Below are 21929 nucleotides of genomic sequence, written 5' to 3' on the forward strand. Positions count from 1 at the left end.
TTTTTTTTTTTTTTTTTTTTTTTTTTGTTTGTTTGTTTGTTTTCAATAAGGAGGTGAGAAGAACCACCAAAATAACAAAGAACCTGCAGGTTAAAGTCAGGCAATGCTGCAGGAAGGATGCTATTACCAACAAAAACGTATGTGCAGTACTGCAGTCCCACGAGAGCAGTCTATGCCAGCAAGTTATTCCGGTTACGCCTGTGCTTCCCAGAGCCACCCTGTGCTGCACAAGCCACATTCTGAAGCTGATGCAGAAATTCAAAAAGCCTTCTTGAAAGTTTTTTGGTTTTTTTTCCCCCCTGCATTTTCTGTATGTACTTTAATTCATAGGTCAGACACTAGAACAGGCTGCCAAAAGATGCTGTGGATGCCCCCCCTCCCTGGAAGCACTCAAGGCCAGGCTGGATGGGGCTGTGAGCAACCTGCTCTCAAGGGAGGTGTTCCTGTCTATAGCAGGGGGTTGGAACTGGGCGATCTTAAAGGTCCCTTCCAACCCAAACCATTCTATGATTCTATGAATAGTTTTGCTTTAGTAAGAAAAAAATTGTATTAACCTCTGATGACTGCTACAGAGGCATATTTTAAACCTTACTGGATATGAAACCGAGAACAACTCAGCAGTCACAGAGAGCAGAGCCCTTTCACTCCTCCGCCACCACGTGCCATCCCTGCTGGAATGTACCGACAGGTGCTGAGGGATTAGATTTCGGCTTTCGGCCTTTTTAGGGCTACATTGAGTTCCTCCATATCTACACTTAATAGCAATAGTGCACAAATCTTTCCATGTGAAATAAAGCACAATCGAGGTCATTCCTTCAAAACAAGCAAATGGCGCGCAGATAAACAAGAGATATCCAGCTGCTTTTCAAACCATGCCAACAACGAGAATGTCTCATTAGCAAAACAAAACCTTAGCTGTAGGCACAGGATATAGAGCTGAATGCGAGAGGAAAATCACAATGACAGGCAGACCAAGGGAACTCTAAACGCATGAAGAGACTTAGAGTTTTACCCAGGAGAAGAGAAAAAAGAGGAAGTTAAAGACACATGTAGGAAAAAACACGATGCACTGATACCTGCCCACAAGGTAGAGAGAAGACAACAATCTGGCCCGAGAGGAACAGGGAAAATAATTGCTAAGAACAAGCAGCAACTTCGCAGTCAAAATGCAAACAGCGAGTATTTTGAATAGCGTGTAAAGAAAGCCACAGCAGAAGACAGTTCAAATGAGAGAAAGGTCTGAGAGTCTTTCACTGACTGTGCAAATAATAGCGCTTTTCCTGTATTTCTAGTTTCATTCCTCTGTTGTTGTCGGCGTCGGCCTGTGCTCCACTGTCTGCATCCTACAGACAGGATGGCATTCCACTGGCACCTCTTCTCCAGTGGGAGAGATATAAATTATGCAGGTTGCGTCAGAAGTGATGCTTCCTATTGACTTCCATAGAAGCGACAACAGATACGAAGAGCACAATGACACTGTTTGACAGAAGAAAGTCTCACCTACAAAGCACTATTTTTCAACACGGTCACCAGCATCAGCTATGATTTTCACCAGTGATGAGCAAGAGCCCACACGTCACGCTGGTAACAGTCTGCACCAGTGGAGGTGACACACTGTCACTGTCATCACCGCCGAAACGCACCATCCACTGCCCCAGTGTGCTCATGTCCACGGCATGGTCTCCATTAAGCTCTGATGAGTGTCAGTGAGCACCATTTTTTTTCCAAATGAAGGAATACAGGCACAGCCCTTTGCTTTATCCGCATGTCCATGTCAGACACCACTCTGTCAGACTCCCCTTTGCTGCCATCTGTCACACGGCAACAGCCTGGAACGGGAAGGTTCAACCCCTGCTGCCATCCCACCAACATTCACTTGTGAGATCATGGGCAAATATTGTAAAAAGGAGGCATTACTTTCAGAGCAGCCCTCACATATTGCAGCGTCAAAACAAAATACAGATTCTATTGGTATGCAGATAAGACTGGCTGATTGTTCTTTACTAAACTGTATAGTTAAAAAACACTGATCCTGAGTTCAGCAACAAGTAAGGAAGAAGGTTTCCAAGAAACCTTCCACATTGTGTGTCTGATTCTCTCTGCACTGTACCTGCAGAACACAATTTGTGAAGACTCCTAGTTCTCCAAACAAAACCTGCCATGGCATTGCAGGGCTCTCTGCATTTCACTTTTGGCCAAGCACTAGAAGCCAGCACCCAAACACAACTATTACAGGGAATCATAGAATCATAGAATGGCCTGGGTTGAAAAACAGGGACCACAGTGATTGTCTAGTTTCAAATCCCTTATTACGTGCAGGGTCAACCACTAGAACCAACTAAAGAAACTGAACCAAACCAAACTTCAGACCCCAACCAAGACAGGGAATGTTATGAAGAAAAGAAAAATTGATAACAAAGTCACCAATGTAGAATACAAAACAAGTTTCCCAGTTTCTCCCTTCATCACCTAGAACAAGATTGTGCCCAAGTGAGGGCAAGTTGAAGGTCTGTGCTGATGCCGTGCCAGTCTGCTGGCAGACACAGGTGCATCATTAATCACACACATTTTTTCTGCTCAGAAGTCATTACAGAGGTGTGTCTACAGAATACAAATTGCACATATGCTTTTAAAAGTAAACAACTCACACAACAAAGAAAGGGGCAGAACGAGAGAAAAACTGAAAAGCAGCAACTTTTGTACCTCCTGCAGTAAAAATGTTAGTAGCAGTACGTATAAAACTAACTGTAAGGTTGGAGAGATTTATTAACACCATAACTTTCGGTATAAGCACTCGAATTTCTCACAAAGTCACACACAGCAACGGTTGCTACTCACCGGCTGTATGCCTACTGCATAAACAAGGTGAAAATTTCATCCTTAAAGATGAACATTGATTTCAAACGGATCACAAAGCATGTCAGGTCATTTTTAACCTTCCACTTATTTTATTGAATGTAATGCATGGGAAAATATAAGTTCTGTTGAAAAAGTAGGATAAAAGGTAGTACTTTTTTCATGCCTCTCTATGAAAGGCTGGCTCTTACCACAGATCATAAAACAATTGGAAAAAAAATCACTTCAGAAGGTTGAGAAAATACTTGGAATATAGATTTCATCTGTTTTAATTACTAGCCAAATGTGTTTATAACTACTCTAAACGAGGGAGAAAAAGCAATACTCTTCTCAGAAAGCAATATTTAAATAACCCAATGAACACTAAAACCAAACTCATCATGTTTGATAGAAGGCTTGACCAAATGGTAATTGTTACTAATGAAAGCAATAATGGATGAATTCAGTCTGAAGGTAGGAATGGCTACATTGCTGTCCGGGTTCTTCCTTACAATATCACTGGCTCGTGGATTACAAAAATATTTCTTAGAGCCTGTTTGTTCAGACAGCTCCTGAACTTTGAAATGTCACTGTCAAAGTACTGCAGCTTTTCTGAATGCAGGTGAACTCTTGGAAATTGAAAAAAAAAGAAAAAAAAAAAAAAAGAATTTTAAAACAGAATGCCATCCTCCTGTTAGTGGAATATTGTGTCCAGTTTTCTCCTGCCTAGCTTCTCTGCTAGAGGAACTGACACACTGAAGCCTATCCAAGGAGGCATGATCAGAGAACTGTGTTGGGCTTGCTCAGCCTGAAGAAGCTAACAGGACAGCTGACTAGTAGATCCACCTTGTTACTGAGGGGTTATGGGGAACGTGCAGCCAGGTTCCTCTTGGAGATGCACAGAAGAGCAAGGGGCAACAGAAGCATTGCAGCAGAAGAAATCTTCACTTGATGTCAGGAATAAATTCTTCACAGAGGGAGCAGTCAATATTGGAGCTAAAGAAGCTGTGGGAGCCACACTCCTGAAGATGCCAACAGCCTGACTGCACACAAATAGCCTACACAGCTTCAGCTAACTTCAAGTTTGGATCTGGCTTCAAAGCTGTCTCTGCTTTGAGTGGGAGATCGTGCCAGATGACCTCCAAAAGCTCCCCGCAGCCTGTCTTTGCTTCTCCCTGCTGATGCCCTCTCTTCAAGGAATGGCACCTTATTCACAATTAAAACACTTAAGGCCTGCAGTTCACTATGGATTAAAAGGTTTGATTGCGTAAGCATAATTATCCTAATTATCTTTCTCAAGGCAACCTAGCATTCAGCCCAGCAACTGCAGCTAAATGATTAACCTGTTCAGAGTTTCAGTGGTTCCCTAAGGCAGCCTTCCACCCACAGCTAGTGCTTGTGCCCCAGCCTCTATTCACATCACCACCTCGCTCACCCACTGGCCTGCACTGCACAGGGAATGGTATGTGGAATACGAAGACATGCCAAGTGCTCTGCAGGAGACAGCTGCTCAGTGTGGACCCCATATGTCATGCACAGTAGAAAAATACCGGTAGAAGAGGCAATGGGAGTCACAGAATCATAGAATCACCAAGGTTGGAAAAGACCTCTAAGATCATCCAACCGTCTGCCTACCACGAAGTCTCCATCTAATCTGTCTGCAGATAGCTTATCTCAAAGATTACCCTGCCTGGGTCAGGAAAACAAAGCCAGCGTTCTTTCTAAGTGCTCTGACTGGGAGTGGCAAGTGCCTACATGAAGATGTAGCTGCAGAAGCTATATTACAAACCACAGAAATTTACCTGTGTCCTCAAGTTGCTTTTATCAGGCTTCCTGTACCTTGCTTCGTTAATTGTACACACCTCCAAACTACATTAGAAACCTTACGTTAAAATGATTTTGACTTGAGTGGGTACTTGACATATCTACTCCAAATTTCTCACCATTTCTCCTTCTCTCAGGTGCTAACTTCCTGCTTTTAACTGCACCCATCTGCACCTCTGGCAGTGTTCTCCTGGGAAGTTTGTGGTACCACATTACAGCGTCCAGATGACAATTACTCCTTCTCTTTTTTTTAATAACCTTCATTTTTTTTTTCCCATTCCTATCTTCCCAACATTAAATTCAAGACTAAATATTCTTACCTTTATGTTGTATTGATTGTAAGTTGTAATAACCTACAGAAATGATACAAAATCCCAAACTGTTAATGTGCGTTGCTCTTATTTACAGAACTGCACACACGATATTTAAGGCACCAGTAATCTCCTAAATGTCATCTGCAGCAGGCAATTTATCTATGCAACAAAAAATCGTCAACTGACTGATGCACATCTCTGACGCATCTGCCAGTGTCCAGATGGTTCCTCCTGCTTTTGCTCGCAAACATTAAAATGACATTTTCCCTGAACTTTTCTTCTCCTTTTACTCTCTAGTGCGTAGCAGACAAAATACAGCACTTTCACTGCTAGCTCTGGCCTTGAAATTTACAGAATATGGCAAAACACATACTTTACAATCACCTGAACACAGCCTGCATCCCTTGCTGTAGTCACAGAACTTTACCTACTAATCCCCTGGCAAGGCCTCGCAATTCATGGGCAAATCAGGACTTCTCTTTAAAGAGACCTTCAGTTTTGCACCCACATGAACTATCAACCACCCACTGTCACAGTTAGTTTAAAAAAAAAGCACAAGCTCTACTCTTAATGAGGTAGAGACAACTGAAGAATTCTGAAAGTCTATTTCATGCTGCATGCACTAAACCACCACACAGACTGTATTTTTCAGTGTTGTGATCAGTGTTGTCTTTCACATCGTGTTCAACCTCACGAGGCAAAAGCAGTATAAGAACTTTATCACTATAAATTCACCTGTTAGTTCTAGTTTTATCCACTGGAATTATCCAGTATGCCCCAAACCCTCTTTTCTCATGCTTCTCAATTATTCCTTTAGAGATGGGAATGAGTTACCAGGAATGCATTTACTGACTGACTGAAAAGCCTTCTCCCCGGTATCTTCACCTCTTCTTTCCATAACATTTATTTATGTTTTTACATTCAACTTCAGCCTATTAAAATCACAGTGCAGAAAACCCCAAGTATATCCCAGCTGAAAGTAGCTAACCAAGAAGTTATTCCTCCTCTCCCATCTCAGCCACTTGCTCTAAATCCTTTCTTCCCAACACGGAGATCTTGTCATCTCAATCTGTACCACAGCAAACAAAATAATAGGCACAGAAAGACACAAATCTTTTCAGCGCATTTTCAGATTCTGAGTCATCTGGGAATGTAAAAGCTTTCTTTAAAGAGGAAAATTTACATTTCAAGTATAGCCGAGTTGGTAGAATTGTCTGAAGATTCCTGTAAGTAAAGCAGAGGGCTGGTCCTGCTGTGGCACACTTGCTGATCTCCTGTAATACCAAAGGGGAACGTTCACACAGACACATTCCTTCTTACACATTCCCTTTTCAAGCAGCTTCTACAGAGGAATACTTTTTTGCTGTTCCAAAATGTTGCCTTTGAGCTCACCCATTCATTCAATGGGAAAATTGGAGAATTAAATAAGAAAACTGGACATCTTTGTAATCCTCTGTTATTAACTGGGTTCTACTACAGTATTACCACTAAGTTTGACCCAGTCCAAACCGACAGCAAGAAAACACACTTTCATGCAAGCAAGCAGGCAGAGGTTCCTAATAATGTTTATCTTGAAGCAGGGGAAGTTGTAAGAATGCGAGGGGAAGGCCAGCTGAAATACTCAAGCTCTTGTTTCCACCAAATGCAAAGCGCTTGGATTACCTGCTGCCCGCTGAGCCACACTGGATCCCTATCAGCCTGAGCCTCTGCAAGGACTGCTCACAGTCACCAAACACTGTGGCTCGAGCTGTGCCCTCGGAAACACACACCCAGCCCTGCTCCCCTCCGGAACCAGGAGCCTCTGTGGGCAGGAGCTCGGAGGAAGCCCCCTCCTCCCACCCAGCACCACACGCAGCTCTCGGCCCTGCGCTGCTCACAGCCTGGCAGGGAAGCGAGAACCATCTAATCCCAAATCAACGACCTTTCGCTTCCCCCACGCACCACTTCTTCTTTTGTCCAAAGACACAGCACTTCCAAAGTGAAACCTTCCTCTTTCAATACTCTCTGGCCTCAGAAGCGCTGCTTCTGCCACCCAGCAGCGCCGCACACACCAGGCCATTGCCAGGGCAGGCAGACATCCCGGGCTCTCTGTGCGCTGCATTTCTGTGCAGGCAGGGCTGCTGCTCACTTCTCCCTGTCCCCTGTGGACCCAGAAGCTGGTGGGGCCGCTTCCCTACCTTCGCGGGACTCGTCCGCCTCCAGGCTCATGGCGAAATGGGCACCAGATGCTGAGGTGAGCCCTGCGGAGCTGCAAGCCAACTTCTTGAAAAATGGAGAAAAAAAAAAGGGGGAAAGGAAGAAAGAGAAAAAAAAAGAGGAGGGTTGGGATTTTAAGGGGAAAAGTCTGCGAATTCAGCAAATCAGGGCTCAGCTGCTCAGGAGATTCCGCCCCTTTCGGAGCAAGCACACCAGCCGCCGTCTGGAAAAGCAGCAGCACCTCAACAGAAACTCTCACTTCCCTTGCCAGCAGTTGCTGGTTATGCATTTCAATCTCCCTGGTTTCTAGAAAGGGTGGAGTTTTACTTGTTACAGCTCGCCAGCAGGGTATGAGAAAGCAAGCACAGGGGGCCAAAAAATCCTTTGGCAAGGAACAGCCTTGACTGTGATTGCAGCAACTGGCTGACAGACAGGGCCCTGTTAACCATGACAGTCACATCTAACTTAAATCAACTGCTTCCAAAGCCTTAACTACATTTCTACAGCAGCTACTATCTCGAATGTGGCCTTTAGTATCTTCACAGAATCACAGAATGGCCAGGGTTGGAAGGGACCTTAAGGATGATGAAGCTCCAACTCCTTTTCCACATGCCATGTCACCAACCTCCACATTTCATAGCAGCCCAGGCTGCCCAGGGCCCCATCCAACCTGGCCTTGAACACCTCCAGGGATGGACGGGGCATCCACAGCCTCTCTGGGCAGCTGCTCCAGCACCTCACCACTCTCTCTATAAAGAACTTCCCCCTGACATCCAACCTCAGTCTTCTCTCCTTCCTTTTATCCTTAATGAGACCAGCTAACATGGAGTGACTACGCGAATGCTCGCAGGGTGAGGAGCAGCAGCAGAAGCTCGACATTTTTTGCCTTCCATCTCTGCTCAGAGTGTCGCGTTAGCCACCCTGAACAGTGCAACGCACCTCTGCTGCCTGGAGAAATCACCTGATGCCTGTGTGATACTTGTAATGCCTGTAATACCTACATGCCTGCGTGCATCATTTGTAATACCACACAATGCTGTCGTACAACCCAGCAAGAGAAAGGGTCCTCTGCAACAATTCCACCTCATCACACAACAGGACAGAACATGCACCCGCAGAACAAAAGCAGTGGGAACAATGAGCAAGCTGATTTTCCAAATGGCACTGTCTGCGGTGAAATCACAGCCAGAAGGAACTGTATTTTCCCACTTATTCACTGAATTTATTTTTAGTTTGGTGAATGGGACAAAAGCAGAGTGGAAAGGCTATGGCTGAGATGACAGCAGAGGTGAGCTTCTCTGCAGAGCCTAGTTAAGATGTACTTCAAGATGAAACTAGAAGGCTCTGAGCCGCACAGAATAGGGGTGCATTCAAAATAATTAAGGAAAAAAAAATTGAATTGCAACATTCATCTGTGCTCATAAAATATGATCTAAGCAGGAAGGATGGTCTCGCAAATAACAGCACAGCATTGGGAAGGTTGGTCTCAATTCTTCACCCACAGCATATTTGCTGTGCAGACTAGACTTCAGCAGTGAGCACTTCTCGTGCTATTTTGAGTGATTTTATTCACGATAAGGACTGCCTTTTGCCATGTACTTCTCCCATGGCTAAGATCTCATTTTAAACGCACTTGGCAATGCAGAACCTTTCTTACTGGCATGATGCACAACTCCACATGTCTGCTAGGATCATTCCTCCAGCAGCTAGCTGTCTCCCACAGGTCTCACAGCCTCCGGTGAGGTGCCAAAGGGCAGCAGTTGCACCCTTCAAAGCACAGAGAATGAAAGCAAATGCGAAAGCCCTACATGATACCAATGAAAGAAAATCACTACACTATCTAAAGAAGCCACATTTTCAATCAAAAAAAGAAAAAATTAAATTACTCCTCCACAAGCTTCCTGACCGCAGCTTTGGGGTAATTACTGGACAGTAGACTGAAACCACTCAAAAAACCCTAATGGAATAGAGGAGGAACAGGAAGATGCATCATGCTAGTCAAGATGGACTGCAACAGCCTGTGAGGACCTTAGATTAAATCTAAGGGAGTGCTGGCAGAGAGATAGAGTAACCAGAAGATCACCTGGTACCACGAGCCTTCCAGGAACAGATTTACACAAAAGATGTCCTTCATTATTTTAGATGATGGACAGACATGGAGAGTTAATGAGACTTGTACCTAAAGGTCAACTTCAGCATATTTACGTTTCTGAAATCTCAGAAACGTCAGAGCTGTTGGAACTGATGAGAAAACACTGATGTTTAACTTTAGTTTCTTCCCTACAGGGTCAAGATCATGTCTCCTCACTCAGCTCCATTCCTCACTGAGGAGAATTTAGGGAGGTGATTTTCTGATCTTGTGTTGAACAGTGACTTCTGATGGCAATAGACTGTAAGGACGTTATCACCTTTAGAGTCTGCACTCTGTGAATGAACTGCAATAAACTTCATTAGAGCACCTGTAGAAGTACCAAACAATATGGATTATTAAAAAGCTAAGCAGAGCCATGCACAAAGTCCTTGCCCAGGTAAGGGATGACACTCTTCTCTCCTGCAGCTGCCACAGAACCTAGGCTGACTTCTAGTCCTCTGGTGAGTGCATAGCCTGGAAGCTTGAGAAGCACTGTTTACTCATAAACTCTGCATGTGATACAGAGTGAGCAGTGCAAAACAAGAAGTCTAAAAATAGGATCTGGTAACATAACTAAATTTCATAGGACAGATTGACTTTGGGGGAAAAAAAGTAACTTCCTAAAATGAAGGGCTTAAAACTCCTTACAAACCAGGTATTTGGATAGGCACAACTTCTGAAAGGATGGTAGAGTTCCCTGTGGAAAACTGAATCTTTTCTTTGTGTGGCACACATAGAAAATGGATTTTAATTCTAAATTTCAGTGGCTAGCAATCCAGAAGCCACAAAGTTTGGGAAAGATAGATGGATAGACTGAAGTGCAGTCTTGCATACACTCTCTGCTAAAACATTTGTAAATTATGTGCAGATCGTCCCCGTTTCTTATAGTACTAATGTAGAAATACTGCATGAGGAACAGTTACTGATCAGCAATTGGCTTACTTAGAAAAATTAGCAAAGTTCTGCTAAAAGGCAGCTGTGATAGCACAAAGCCAGCTTAAGCAGGAAAATAAGCAAAATATGCAATAAGCATATTTTACAAGTATTTAAAGTTAATCTTAAAATAACAGTAGGCCAAAATCAGCACTGAACGAGATACTGAAGCTCAATGCTGAAATGTGGAAAGGGACTGCAATGTGTAGCTTCACAAAAAAGAGGAAGCAGCACCACTGAATTAAAAGCGTCAGGAAGAAGCTTTCAAGAAGCAGCAGCTTCTATGGAAGCAAGAATAAATCTACTGCAAAAGAAAACAGCACAGTTCTCCAGAAGGAAGTGGTATGGCAGCATTCCACACCTTGCACCCTCATGGATTTATTTTTTTTTTAATCTCTCTCTGTTTGATTAATGCAATTCCCATTCTCTGCTGATAACTGCTGTTCTTCCAGAACGCTACGCTAAAGAGCTTGCAAGTCTCTATAACATAAAAATAAGGTCTGTGTCCCACTTCAACTCCCTGCTACAGCCAATAGCCTGTAAACTGTCTATAATTTCTCTTTATGAGCAACTGCATGTCTTTTTGCTGGCTACTGCTGCACACTTGTTTGAAGCCACGTAACAGCACTGATACTGAGGTAGAGGACATCTGGGTATTCTACTCTGACAACAGAAAGAGGAGTACCCTTAAAGAGTTGCACACACAGAACCACAAGGAGGATTCCCATGTGCTATGCCATGCAGCACGACAAAGATCTTATTTTCCAGTAATGGCCAAGGATGAGGTAAATGAGAATGCTGCAAGGAGCAGAAGTCCTGCACTACACTGTGGTCTTAAAGCTGTATTGCTGAAAGAAGTGGTAGCTTTCACACTGCTACTACAAACAACATTTTCTTACCTGCTGCTTGCAAGGTGTGAACTCCAACGTACCACACTTCTAAGGATTACAAAAACTTTGTAAGTTAGCAAGTAAGTCATGCAGTAGCACAAGAGGAAGGATTTTCCTTCTGTAGCTCCAACAAGCTTACCTGTCTCTGATACATGGGTTTCTGGTGATGGTTCTCACTCCCCGCTACTCTTCAAGCATAAAGAATTACTGCCATAGAACACAGACCTTCACATGGGACAGGAACAACAGATACTGCCCTGAAGTAGGGCAGCATTTACAAAACATACTGAGGAATTATGTGATGCATCCATCACTTTAAATGTGTTTCACCAATACTCAAATAGTATTTCCCAAGCAGAAGTAAGTGCAACAGTGTAAACATTTCTGCAATACCCAGACATGCTGCCCAACACAAATAGGAACAGTACACTCATGCAGTACCTCAGATAAAAGATATGTGCAATGGGAAAAGGACAACAAATAGTTAACATGGAAAAGCCTGGATGCCACAGTGCCACGGTGTCATTATGAAATTAACCATAACTAGCTTTTCAGCAAGTGTCTGTTAACTTGTAGGTTTTAACAGAAAGACTTTTTCTAGAAGTTAAAGATGAAAAGTCAAAGAGAAGAAGCAGGCCACTGCCTTGCTCCACTGGTCCCTTCCTGTATCTTTTACAAGTATTATTTTCCAGACAGGCAGATTCTCCAGATACAGATTTTCATAAGGGAGATTTCTGATTTTTACCCCTCCTTTGTTAGCACAGAGAGGCAGACGTGCTTTTTGGCACCTCTGAGGAGATCTTGTAGCACACAGCAAGAAGCGTCTGCCTTCCTCAGCACTGCTTATCTCCTGGGATGCAGAAACCAGCCCACCTACCAGGTATCCTCCCAGGTGCCAAAGAGTGGAGCTCTCACCTGTGGCTGCCCCATAGAGCTGTCATTCGGAAAGCAATGCACACAGATACCACCTGCGTACCACTGCACGTGGCATCGCCTGGCGTGATGGAGCACATGGACATCAGCAGCACTGCAGGCTGGCATCACCTGCGCCCTGGCATGCATGATGGACAAAGACTGCCAAGGATAGTGATTGTTAGACTTCCGGCTGCAGGCTTCATGCAAGCTCCACAGCAAGAATTTGCTCTTCTCTTCATCTTCTCTGCCTTCACGGTTCCTCTCTTGAGTCTTTTTGCCATCAGAGCCAAAGCAACAGTGGCACATGTAAAGCAGTACGAGGCACGGGATGTCCATCTCCCTCAAACCCAACTTGAATGGGTTTGAGCAGGTCCCCTCAGCATGGGCCAGCCTGCTCTGCTCACAGGTCCATGGGCGAGGTAATCACTCAAACAATGGCTCATGTTCCAAATACATGCAGAATTGTGTTTCTGTCGTGTAACAGTTTCATTAAATAGTGAATTTGATGAATTTGAATTTGATTCATTTAATAGTGAACTAGAGAAAGATGCATATGCAAAGTCTTTGACGGTTGCCCTCCTTTCACATCTCCAAGAACAGCAGCACATTTGAAGGAAAAAGAAGAGATCAGGGACAGCCTAATACAAGACAAACAGAATAACAAGAGAAAAAGCTGGCTGCAAAATTAAACACTCCCTGAAATACAGAATTCATATTATTCTCTGTGTCTTTCTTCAGACTTCCTTTATGTTGTCTGAAAGCAAAACAGCTATACAATATCCAAATAATTTCTGGAATACAAGAAGGAAGAAAACAGTACCCGTGGCACTACTCGCTAACTTTCAGATAATTTGTAAGAGTCTTTCCATACAGACAAAATGGTGTGGATTTTTTTTTGCAGAGTTATCATGAAAAAACTTTCAGAGAACAAGAATTCTTAGCAGGATTATAAACGTAACAGCAAGTTTTCTAGTTAAAATCTTGTTTAATGCCTTCTGTGTACAACTGCACTGTTTATCTCATGAGCAACCAATCTCATAAAGTAATCTCATAAAGAAATCTCATTTCTTTGTCTTATACGTTTGTTTTCCCCAGGTTCAGTAATGAAGACCTTGGACTTGTTTGGAAGAATCATGTGTTACTTCCAGCTAATAGAGAATTCTATTCTTGTAGCACTAAAAAGCAATTCGGGATTTCAGATTTCCAGGCAAATTTTTAACTAACAGTTCAAAAGAGCAAAAACAATCAATAGGGAGATTTAATTTACACAAGAATTGTATTACAAGACAGATTTCAAACAGATAAAAGCTGCTAATCCTCTACTAAATTCTGTTTGGGACACTTAGAGTGAGCTATGAAGTGAAAGAAAAATTAGAAACAGATACTTGTTAGAAACTGATATCTTTATTTGCATTGCTGATTGTTTTCTTTTCTACATCCTCCTTCTACAGCGGAGGTCACATAACTGATTCTGTGCCAGGACACCCAATCCAACTGGCCACCAGCAAAATTATTTTGTGAAGGTTTCTAGCAGCTGAAGCATTCCTCATCTATCCATGGCATATGGAGAACAAAAGTGCAGAGAGAGGGCAGGTACAGCGAAAAATTAAAATTTCATTTTTCTTATACTGTACCCAACTTCCTCTGCTTTCAGTTCTGCACTGACACAGCTACACACAGACATTCAAATGAGCAAACCAAGAAGTCATTTTAAATTTATTTCCTAACCGAGGGGCAGAGCAGGAACATCTGCAGTTTTGTTACTTTATTATTGCAAAATAGAATGAAATATTTGCTGTCTGTGTGGCAAGAGTGCAACAAAAACAATCTCCAGCTCTTATGCAATTTTGTTAATTTGGGCTCTAATGTTATTCTACACTGAAAAGCATTTTGATTAGCAGTGCAATTTTAACAGCACTACTTATAGAGTACCATAACTGATAGGACAAAGTACAAGAACCTATTTGTTGCCGCTTTAACTAGACCTCACACAGATATATCAAGATAATTCAGACAGGGATTAGGTTTTGCTTGCTGTTGTAATGATTGCTTTCAACGCACAGCACAGCTTTAACATCCCAGTTCCCTATTTTATTTAGATGGTGCTCAGGTGCTGACAGAAGCTGCCCAGAGAAGCCATGGATACCCCATCCCTGAAGATGCTCAAGGCCCTGGCTGTGTGATCTGCTGCTTGGCAACACAGTCCATGGCAGGGGGTAGAACTAGACAGTCATTAAGGTCCCTCCCAATCTAAGCTATTCTATGATTCTATAGCACAGAATTTTTAAATAAAATGTCTTTGTATTCATATATCACATGCCAAGCTACTGTTTTCACCTTAGGAAAACTCAGTCCACTGAAACCTGGAGAGACTAACCACACCAAAGCATTAGGAGGTTGAATCCACAAGCCAGATCTAAAAAGGGTGGCTACTTCAGGTTCTGGCCTGATGCTCAATGCATTATTTCTTACTCTTAAGCCTTGTTCCCCTTGGCACACGACCTGAACCACTTCATGTGATAGCGCAGGTACCCCTCATTGAGGTGCTCAGAATACTCCCATCTCACAGACAGTACACTGGTGTATGTTTCTACCATGTGGTTAACAAACTATAGACAGTCCAGCCCTGAGCACTGCCAAACAGCTCCTCACCATTGTCCATATTATGCTTGGTATCTGACATTTTGCCCTGTTCTTGCCCTCCACTCCCCTGCTCTCCTCTTTGCTTATTTCTATGCCTTCTTCTTCAGCATCCATTCTCCACCCTGTTCTTGGTTTCTTGAGGCCTGAAGGACAGCAAACCTAAAGCCGTATGAACTGCTGGTCACCTTCCAGTTAAAGCAAGCAAAGCCCATAGCTTCACTTCAGAGTAAGCAGTATGTCTGCAGACCTGCTTCAGTCTGGTCAGCATGCTGGCAGAATAAGCAGCACCGTGCAGTGACAAGGAGACTGAACATGCACCCATCAAGCTGGGGCAGGAAGAAAGGCAGTGCTGGGAAGCAGCAGGTTAACACAGATCCTGGTTTATATGTAGATGCAGCAAAACTTGTCTTATGGAAGCTCCTTACTTCAGCTGTTCTGCTCCAGAGAAGAAAAGGGATAGAGGTAAGAAGGAATACAAAGGTCTCAGGCTGCCCAGACAGGTTGTGGATGCCCAGTCCCTGGAGGTGTTCAAGGCCTGGTTGGACGGGGCCCTGTGCAGCCAGGTCTGGTATTAAATGTAGAGCTTGGTGGCCCTGCCTGTGGTGGGGGTAAGGGGGTGGTGGAGCTAGATCATCCTTGTGGTCCCATCCAACTCAAGCCATTCTATGATTCTATGATAAAGCTCAATCTTCTGGACTAATATTATAAGACCTCTGTAATGAAACTTGAGTCCCGTTAGACTCCTCTACAGTTTACAACATCCATATTTGCCATACACATAGTTGCACCACTGAATTTTCAGTGAAAGCCTTACAGGACAGCAGAATGCCTCAAGAACGCCCCACGAATGCCAAAGAGAGCTCTGCAGTGCACAGAAGTGTCACTGATTCCTTAGATTGCTGCAGAATCAATAATCTAGGCAGAGACTAGCAGCATCACCACAACCTGTAAGAAGACATACTTACATCTGATCTGCTTTCAGCAAGACAGAAGAAAAGAGGCATTGCCAGATACTAATGCATCAAAACACAGTGCTGGAACAATTTTAATTAAAAGGGAATGTTTTAATTAAAACTAGAAAATCTAATATTGCATGGCCAGTAGTGAAAAAGAGCTTGAGAACAAAGTGCTTGAATTAGTGTTAAACACGGTATGATTTCAACAGCGCTACTGAAGTTTTATGGCTAATATGGCACTCTCTTCTTTTCAAAAAGGTATTGTAATGACACTGTTGGAACCAAAAATTGGATATTATCTTACAAAAGGAAGGTTTCTGTTCACATAAAAGCAGCGTACATATGGGAAAACACATGTCTAGGTTTGCAAGGGCTGTGTTCCAGTTCCAAGCCAACGATCAAAGTGTTCTGCAAATACGTAACAATCAAACTATGCCTTTTTTTTTAATGCCAAATCATGCAAACAGTGACACCACCACTCATGTATCAAATACAATCTGATCTAGATAAAATTTAAAACCAAACAAGACTGAAAAACAACAGGCTAAGAGAATAACACTTGAGTTCAGATTTAATTAAAAGAGATTTAAAGAGGGATTTAAATGGATATTAAACCTAACCAGAGCTTGTTCTTTGAAAATTCAGTTTAGCTACAGTTTACATTCTCAAGCCAGATGTACTTGATTATGTGGGATTCGTACAAAGAACCATATTGATTTATGCATGTCCCAAATAGGTTTTAAATCAGTTTATTATTTGCGTAAAGCTCAGACTGAAGCCACATTAGGAATCTGGAAGAGTACTTAAGAACAAGATTTCTTTGGGGAAATTATTAACTAAGGCTGTTGAACAAGTGCTGGAGAACCAGTTCCCAACACCCAAGGAAATCTGAAAAACCTCGCTGTTTACAGCAGCCTTAGAAGAAACATTTTCAGCACTTGCTTATCTCAGGTACAGTGATATTTTCAAAACTAAATCACAGTTCGCAGATCAGCACTGCAGGCTCCCCATGTTCAAGCAGCTCTCTAATAAAGCAGCAGCATTCATCTTTCTTCCTGCCTCATTACTGCAGTGCAGGCAAGCAGTGTCTGCATGAGGAAGGCAGCAGTTATCATTAACCTTTCATATTTATTTACTGGCTAGAAGAATATAACCTAAGCCAACTTCTGATTTATTTCTTTATAAATACCCATCCATAAATGGAACCCAGTGAAGAAAGTTTGAGGGAACTGGGATTGTTTAGCTTGGAGAAGAGAAAGCTCTGGGTAGACCTCATTGTGGCCTTCCAGTACTTGAAGGGAACTTATAAACAGGAGGGGGAACGGCTGTTTACAAGGGTGGATGGTGACAGGACAAGGGGCAATGGTCTTAAGCTGAGACAGGGGAGGTTTAGGTTGGATCTTAGGAGGAAGTTTTTCCCCCAGAGGGTGGTGAGGCACTGGCACAGGTTGCCCAAGGAGGCTGTGGATGCCCCATCCCTGCAGGCATTCAAGGCCAGGCTGGATGTGGCTCTGGGCAGCCTGGGCTGCTGGTTGGCGAACTGCACACAGCAGGGGGTTGGAACTGGATGAGCGCTGTGCTCCTGTGCAACACAGGCCATTCTGTGATTCTATGATTTACAACTAAATGTCATTATTCTTCTCACAGACAGTTTGAGCAATTTTCTAACGTAATAATGACTGAAAATATATATGTTGCTAATTTTTCCCAGTATTAAACAAGCTTAAGCTAGAGAGCAATTCATGCAAATTTCTGTTGTAAGCTGTGTTTAATGTCTTAGCATTACACTAAAAAATCAGTACTGGATCATGACTGATTGCCCTAAGTTCCATTTTAAAGAAAAAAGTCAGGAGCTCTTGCTGGAGTCCAATTTAATTTGTTTTGTAAAAGCACATCAAACCCTTGAAGAATTTTATCTTCTTTAGAGACAACTCTTCAAGTGTTTTGGCAGTAAAAATAACCAAGTATGCACTCTGGGGCCTGGCCAAACCAAACACCACTTCACAAGATTATCCCAAGACCTTCACAAACTATTTCAAGTATTATGTAATACAAATCAGACTTCTTGGACATTTTGCTCAATGTCTTGTTTGCTGAAAGCTGAGTTATGGCCCAACCTTAAGATGTCTAACTCCCTCAAGTGGCTTCTCTGTTGGGGCTGTCCTACTGCAAGTTCCCAAATTTGAAACTTACTGTGTACAACAATGGGTAATTTTGGCTATTTTGGAAAACAAGCAGAGCAGGAGAAAGAGAAAAATCGGCAAGAGTTCCATCAGCCAACAAACCACGTCCTCCCGTGAGCTCTGCGGCCGGCTTCTTTAGGTCATGGAGCTCGTGTTGCTAGTTCTGGATAACACCACGAGGTGGCAACAGTGCCTCGAAAAGCACAGATGTCAGGACTGCCTTCTGTTTCAATACTCAGAACAGAGCAGGACCAGATACAGTGCGCAGATTGACCAGTTTCGTGTGTGGCTTCAAATCAGCATCTGATGTTGTAACTTGCACAAAAGGGTTTAAATGCACTTTACCCATGCACTCTGGAATGGAAAACTCTGAGAACTGAGTGCTTTTGGTGTAGCAGCTGACACCTGAATTTAGTCGGCACGTGAGACAACAGCTGTATGTTATTGCATGGACGTCCAGCATTTTGGCTGGCCTGGGCTGCATTTAGTGTATAGAGACTGTTTTGAGCTGCACATATGTAGGTCGCTTCAAAAGTAATACTTCCTATCTGTTTCCATGGAAACGACAGCAGATACAAAGAGCACAAGAACACTATTGTATGGAGCAAATTCTCAGCTACAAAACATTATCTTTCAACAGTCACCACCAATAGTTCTGCTTTTTTCAGCAGGGCCTGCATGCTGCATCTACAGCAGTCTGCATCAGCAGAGCTAACCAACTGTCATGGATGGCCACCTCAGCTGAAACACAACACTCAGCATCTCACTGCGCCAGCATTCACTCTTTGGTTTCTGTAAACATTCAGCAAGCATCTGTGAGCGTCAATGGGTGCTACTTTCTTCTGCACAGAGGAATTCGATGCCGCATCTGCACTTCCATGCCAGGCATCATTCTGTCAGACTGCCCCTCTGCTGCCATCTGTCCCATACCAACAAAATGGAATGGAGTATCGGTAGGAAGGTTCAGCCTCTACTGCCATAGCACAAACATCTCCCTCTGATGTCATGGGTCAAGATAATAAGGGAAGCATTACTTCTGGAGCAGCCCTCACAAAATATACAACATCGTTACTTAATAAGTATGTAACATTTGTCAATGGCAGTGGTTGCAATTCTTAATGAGGTGAGGGGATGGAAAGATTGAGCACAGCCCAGTCAAAAATGACCTGAGGGTACTGCTGGATGGCAGCTGGACATGATCCAACAATACGCCCTTACAGCCTAGAAAAACAACTGCACCCAGGGCTGCATCAAAAGCAGCAGGGCCAGGGAGGTGATCCTGCCCCTCTGCTTTGTGCTGGTGAGAGCTCACTTGGAGCACTGTGTCCAGGATGGAACATCACTCCTACGAGGACAGGCTGAGAGCTGGGGCTGTGCAGCATGGAGATGAGAAGGCTGCGGGAGACCTTAGAGCAGCCTGTCATATCTAAAAGGGAACATAAGAAACAAGGGGACAGACTCTTCAGCAGAGTCTGTGGTGACAGGACAAAGGGAAATGGTTTCAAACTTACATCTAATCTAAATTTCCCGTCTTTAAGGGAAAAGCATTTTACAGTGAGGGTGTTTCATTGCAGGGGAGTTGGTCTAGACAACCTTTTAAAGGTCCTTCCAACTCTAAGTATTCCATGGTTCTATGATTTTATTTTCAAGTTCCCTCATGGAAACTCTCCTTGCTACTCAGAGCCCTGTGTTTAGCCAGCGTATCAAAATGCACACAGTGATGTGCCATGACTTGAGTCAGCACTGCACAGCACTGCTCTCTCCGTGCCCTGCTTTCTGTTGATGCAGTGTTAACAATGCACTGATGGTTTGGCTGCTGCTGAGTGATGTGTGTATCTGTGGGCTGCAGGTTGAACATGGCTGCGTTATTCCCAACTCCAATACAGCTACGTTTGAAAGCTCCCTCCTAATGTCCAACAGAGACACACAGTCCAAGAAATACCATGCTACTGTGCAGAAGACCATGTCACCCATCGCAAGCAAGGAACATAATGGATGAAGACTGCACATACAAATGTCTCTAGGGCTGCAAAACATTCTGAACACTCCTTTTCCTGCGCATCCCTTCCAAGGAAAGACAAAGTCTCAGTCATTTCGGATGAAGGGTCCTTAGAAAATGAAGAACAACTGAAATGACAGAGAAAATAAGATATACCTTGCATTTGGTAATACTAGTCCTTTCTCTGTATGCTCCAAAACAGATTGTCTGGGAGGACACCCCCATTATCTCTTTTTCTCCGTCACTTCTTCACGTTTTTTTGTTTAGATTTGTTTTATTTCTGTGTTTTTTTGCCAATCAAAAATTAAACTGACATTTTTGAAAAGCTAACTTTTAGTAATACAGATGCAGTATGGGTTAAATTAGGATATTCTAGCTTAATCCATGTTGAGTAGAAACACCTGCCTATCATGACTTCAGGAATCTTAAGAAAATAAAAACAAAAACAAAAATTAAATACACATTTTCTCCTTCATTTTTGCCTTAAAACTTTACATCCTACATGAATGTTCAAATGCTTTCACATTTCCCATGAAAAAGATGAATTTGCCCCACTCAAAACTCAAAACATTTCAGCCACATTAAACAGTGCTGCCCAAGTTCGTCTCATTTCCCCCCACATCCCAATCTGTAATTTCAACAAATGTAGAATTACCAATTTTTCATCCAAATGCAACTGAAGAAATGTATCTTCATCGCTTATCAAATATGAGACATGACACATCTGTCTTCCCACAACTGTGACACTAAAAGAACACACATTAACTGAAAGCAGTTAAACAACATCTTTTCACCAAGGAGCTCATATGTTCACTTTGCTATACAGCTGTCCCATTCAGATTGGAATTTAAACCCAAGGAAGCTTACTTGATTTCAGTGGAGTTGATTGCAGGCAGGAAACGATAGCAAGCCCAGCAGAGGAGCAGAAAAGCAGAGGTGAAATGTAGCACTCTGAGACCAGGCTACAAATATATTTGACTCGAAGATAATACCATGCCTTTGCAAAACAGATAATTCCAACACCTCCATAACAAAACATACTCCTAGTATCAGGAAGAAGCTGGTAGAATCTTACCTGAACATGTCTGGGCAGCATAATACTAAAGTCATCCAGTTTACATGTTCTCTGAGAATGTGGCTTTGCAGTCCTCTGTGGTTTTTACTCTCCAGTTTATACTGCAAATGACCTTCAAACTTGTGACTGGCCCAAAACACACCTCTTCAACAGCCACTGCACAGTCTACTTCCTTTTCAAAATTCCTACAGAAATTAATTACTGCAGTGTCCACACGTAGATTTCTGGAATTCTGGTACTATTTGTGTACTGGTTTATCAAACAAAGCAAATCAAGGTTCTGAGGAAGTGAAAATTTCACTGCAAGATCACAGGCATGCAAAAAAAGCCAAATCTGTATTATCCATAGTTACAGGGTTGTAGCCCTACTGATGATATAAGGAAGGTACAGGCAGTCCTCCTTGTCATAAGGGATTTTTGGCATTAATTTCAAGGAAGAAATATGAATGCTCAATAGTGAACATGTAAGGAAACAGTGAGAAGAAACAGGAACCTACTGCATTAAAATAGGCAAGGTCTAATGCCAGAAACCTTTTTTAATGTGATACCATTGTACCATCGAGGAAAATGTTGTTTAAAAAATACTGTTGATCAAAATGAGCGTTCTGTGTTAGTTCTGTGTTAGTGTGACAAACAATACTGCTTTGCTTATGGTGCAAAGGGGATGTGTTCTCTTGTTTCTATGGCTTTTAAGAGGGATGCAAACACAGAAGCAATGAGGATGGCACATGTCAATATTCCTCTGTATGGCCAGACCACAACAGTTCTATGGAACCTTCTTTGATGACACACCTATACATAAACAAAAACAACAACAAAAAACAACACTTGTGGGGACCAATTATCCATTTGTCTGACCAGTTTCTCTGACATATGGTATCTACAAATATTTACCTTTCAAAAAGTGCTGCAAACCACCTCTTTCTTGTGTTAAAAACAGAGCTTAGCAATTTTTTGCAGAGCTGTAGAGATACACAGCTCAATGGGCACACAAAACACAGCTTATAGCTAATGATGTTTATGCAAAACTGTGAAA

At 42.8% G+C, this 21929-nt stretch overlaps 1 protein-coding gene across 4 annotated transcripts in view; it reads right to left on the reverse strand.

Annotated features, from left to right (window-relative positions):
• The window catches only part of TNFAIP8 (TNF alpha induced protein 8), a 26119-nt gene extending 5412 nt beyond the window's left edge, over positions 1–20707 (reverse strand). The window contains exon 1 of one of the 4 annotated variants that reach the window (XM_042829541.1): positions 20687–20707. In XM_042829541.1, coding sequence (XP_042685475.1) covers position 20687 — 1 coding nt within the window. In that variant the 5' untranslated portion in view covers positions 20688–20707. Of the gene's footprint in view, positions 1–6635; positions 6735–7150; positions 7281–11262; positions 11463–20686 lie in introns of those variants that run through there. The other 3 variants (XM_042829542.1, XM_042829539.1, XM_042829544.1) reach the window with 3 other exon arrangements.
• Positions 20708–21929: the final 1222 nt, after the last annotated feature.

The sequence above is a fragment of the Centrocercus urophasianus genome, unplaced genomic scaffold, assembly GCF_019232065.1.
Source record: "Centrocercus urophasianus isolate 14NV4802_14NV808 unplaced genomic scaffold, USGS_Curo_1.0 seq_31, whole genome shotgun sequence".
In the NCBI taxonomy this organism is placed as follows: domain Eukaryota; kingdom Metazoa; phylum Chordata; class Aves; order Galliformes; family Phasianidae; genus Centrocercus; species Centrocercus urophasianus.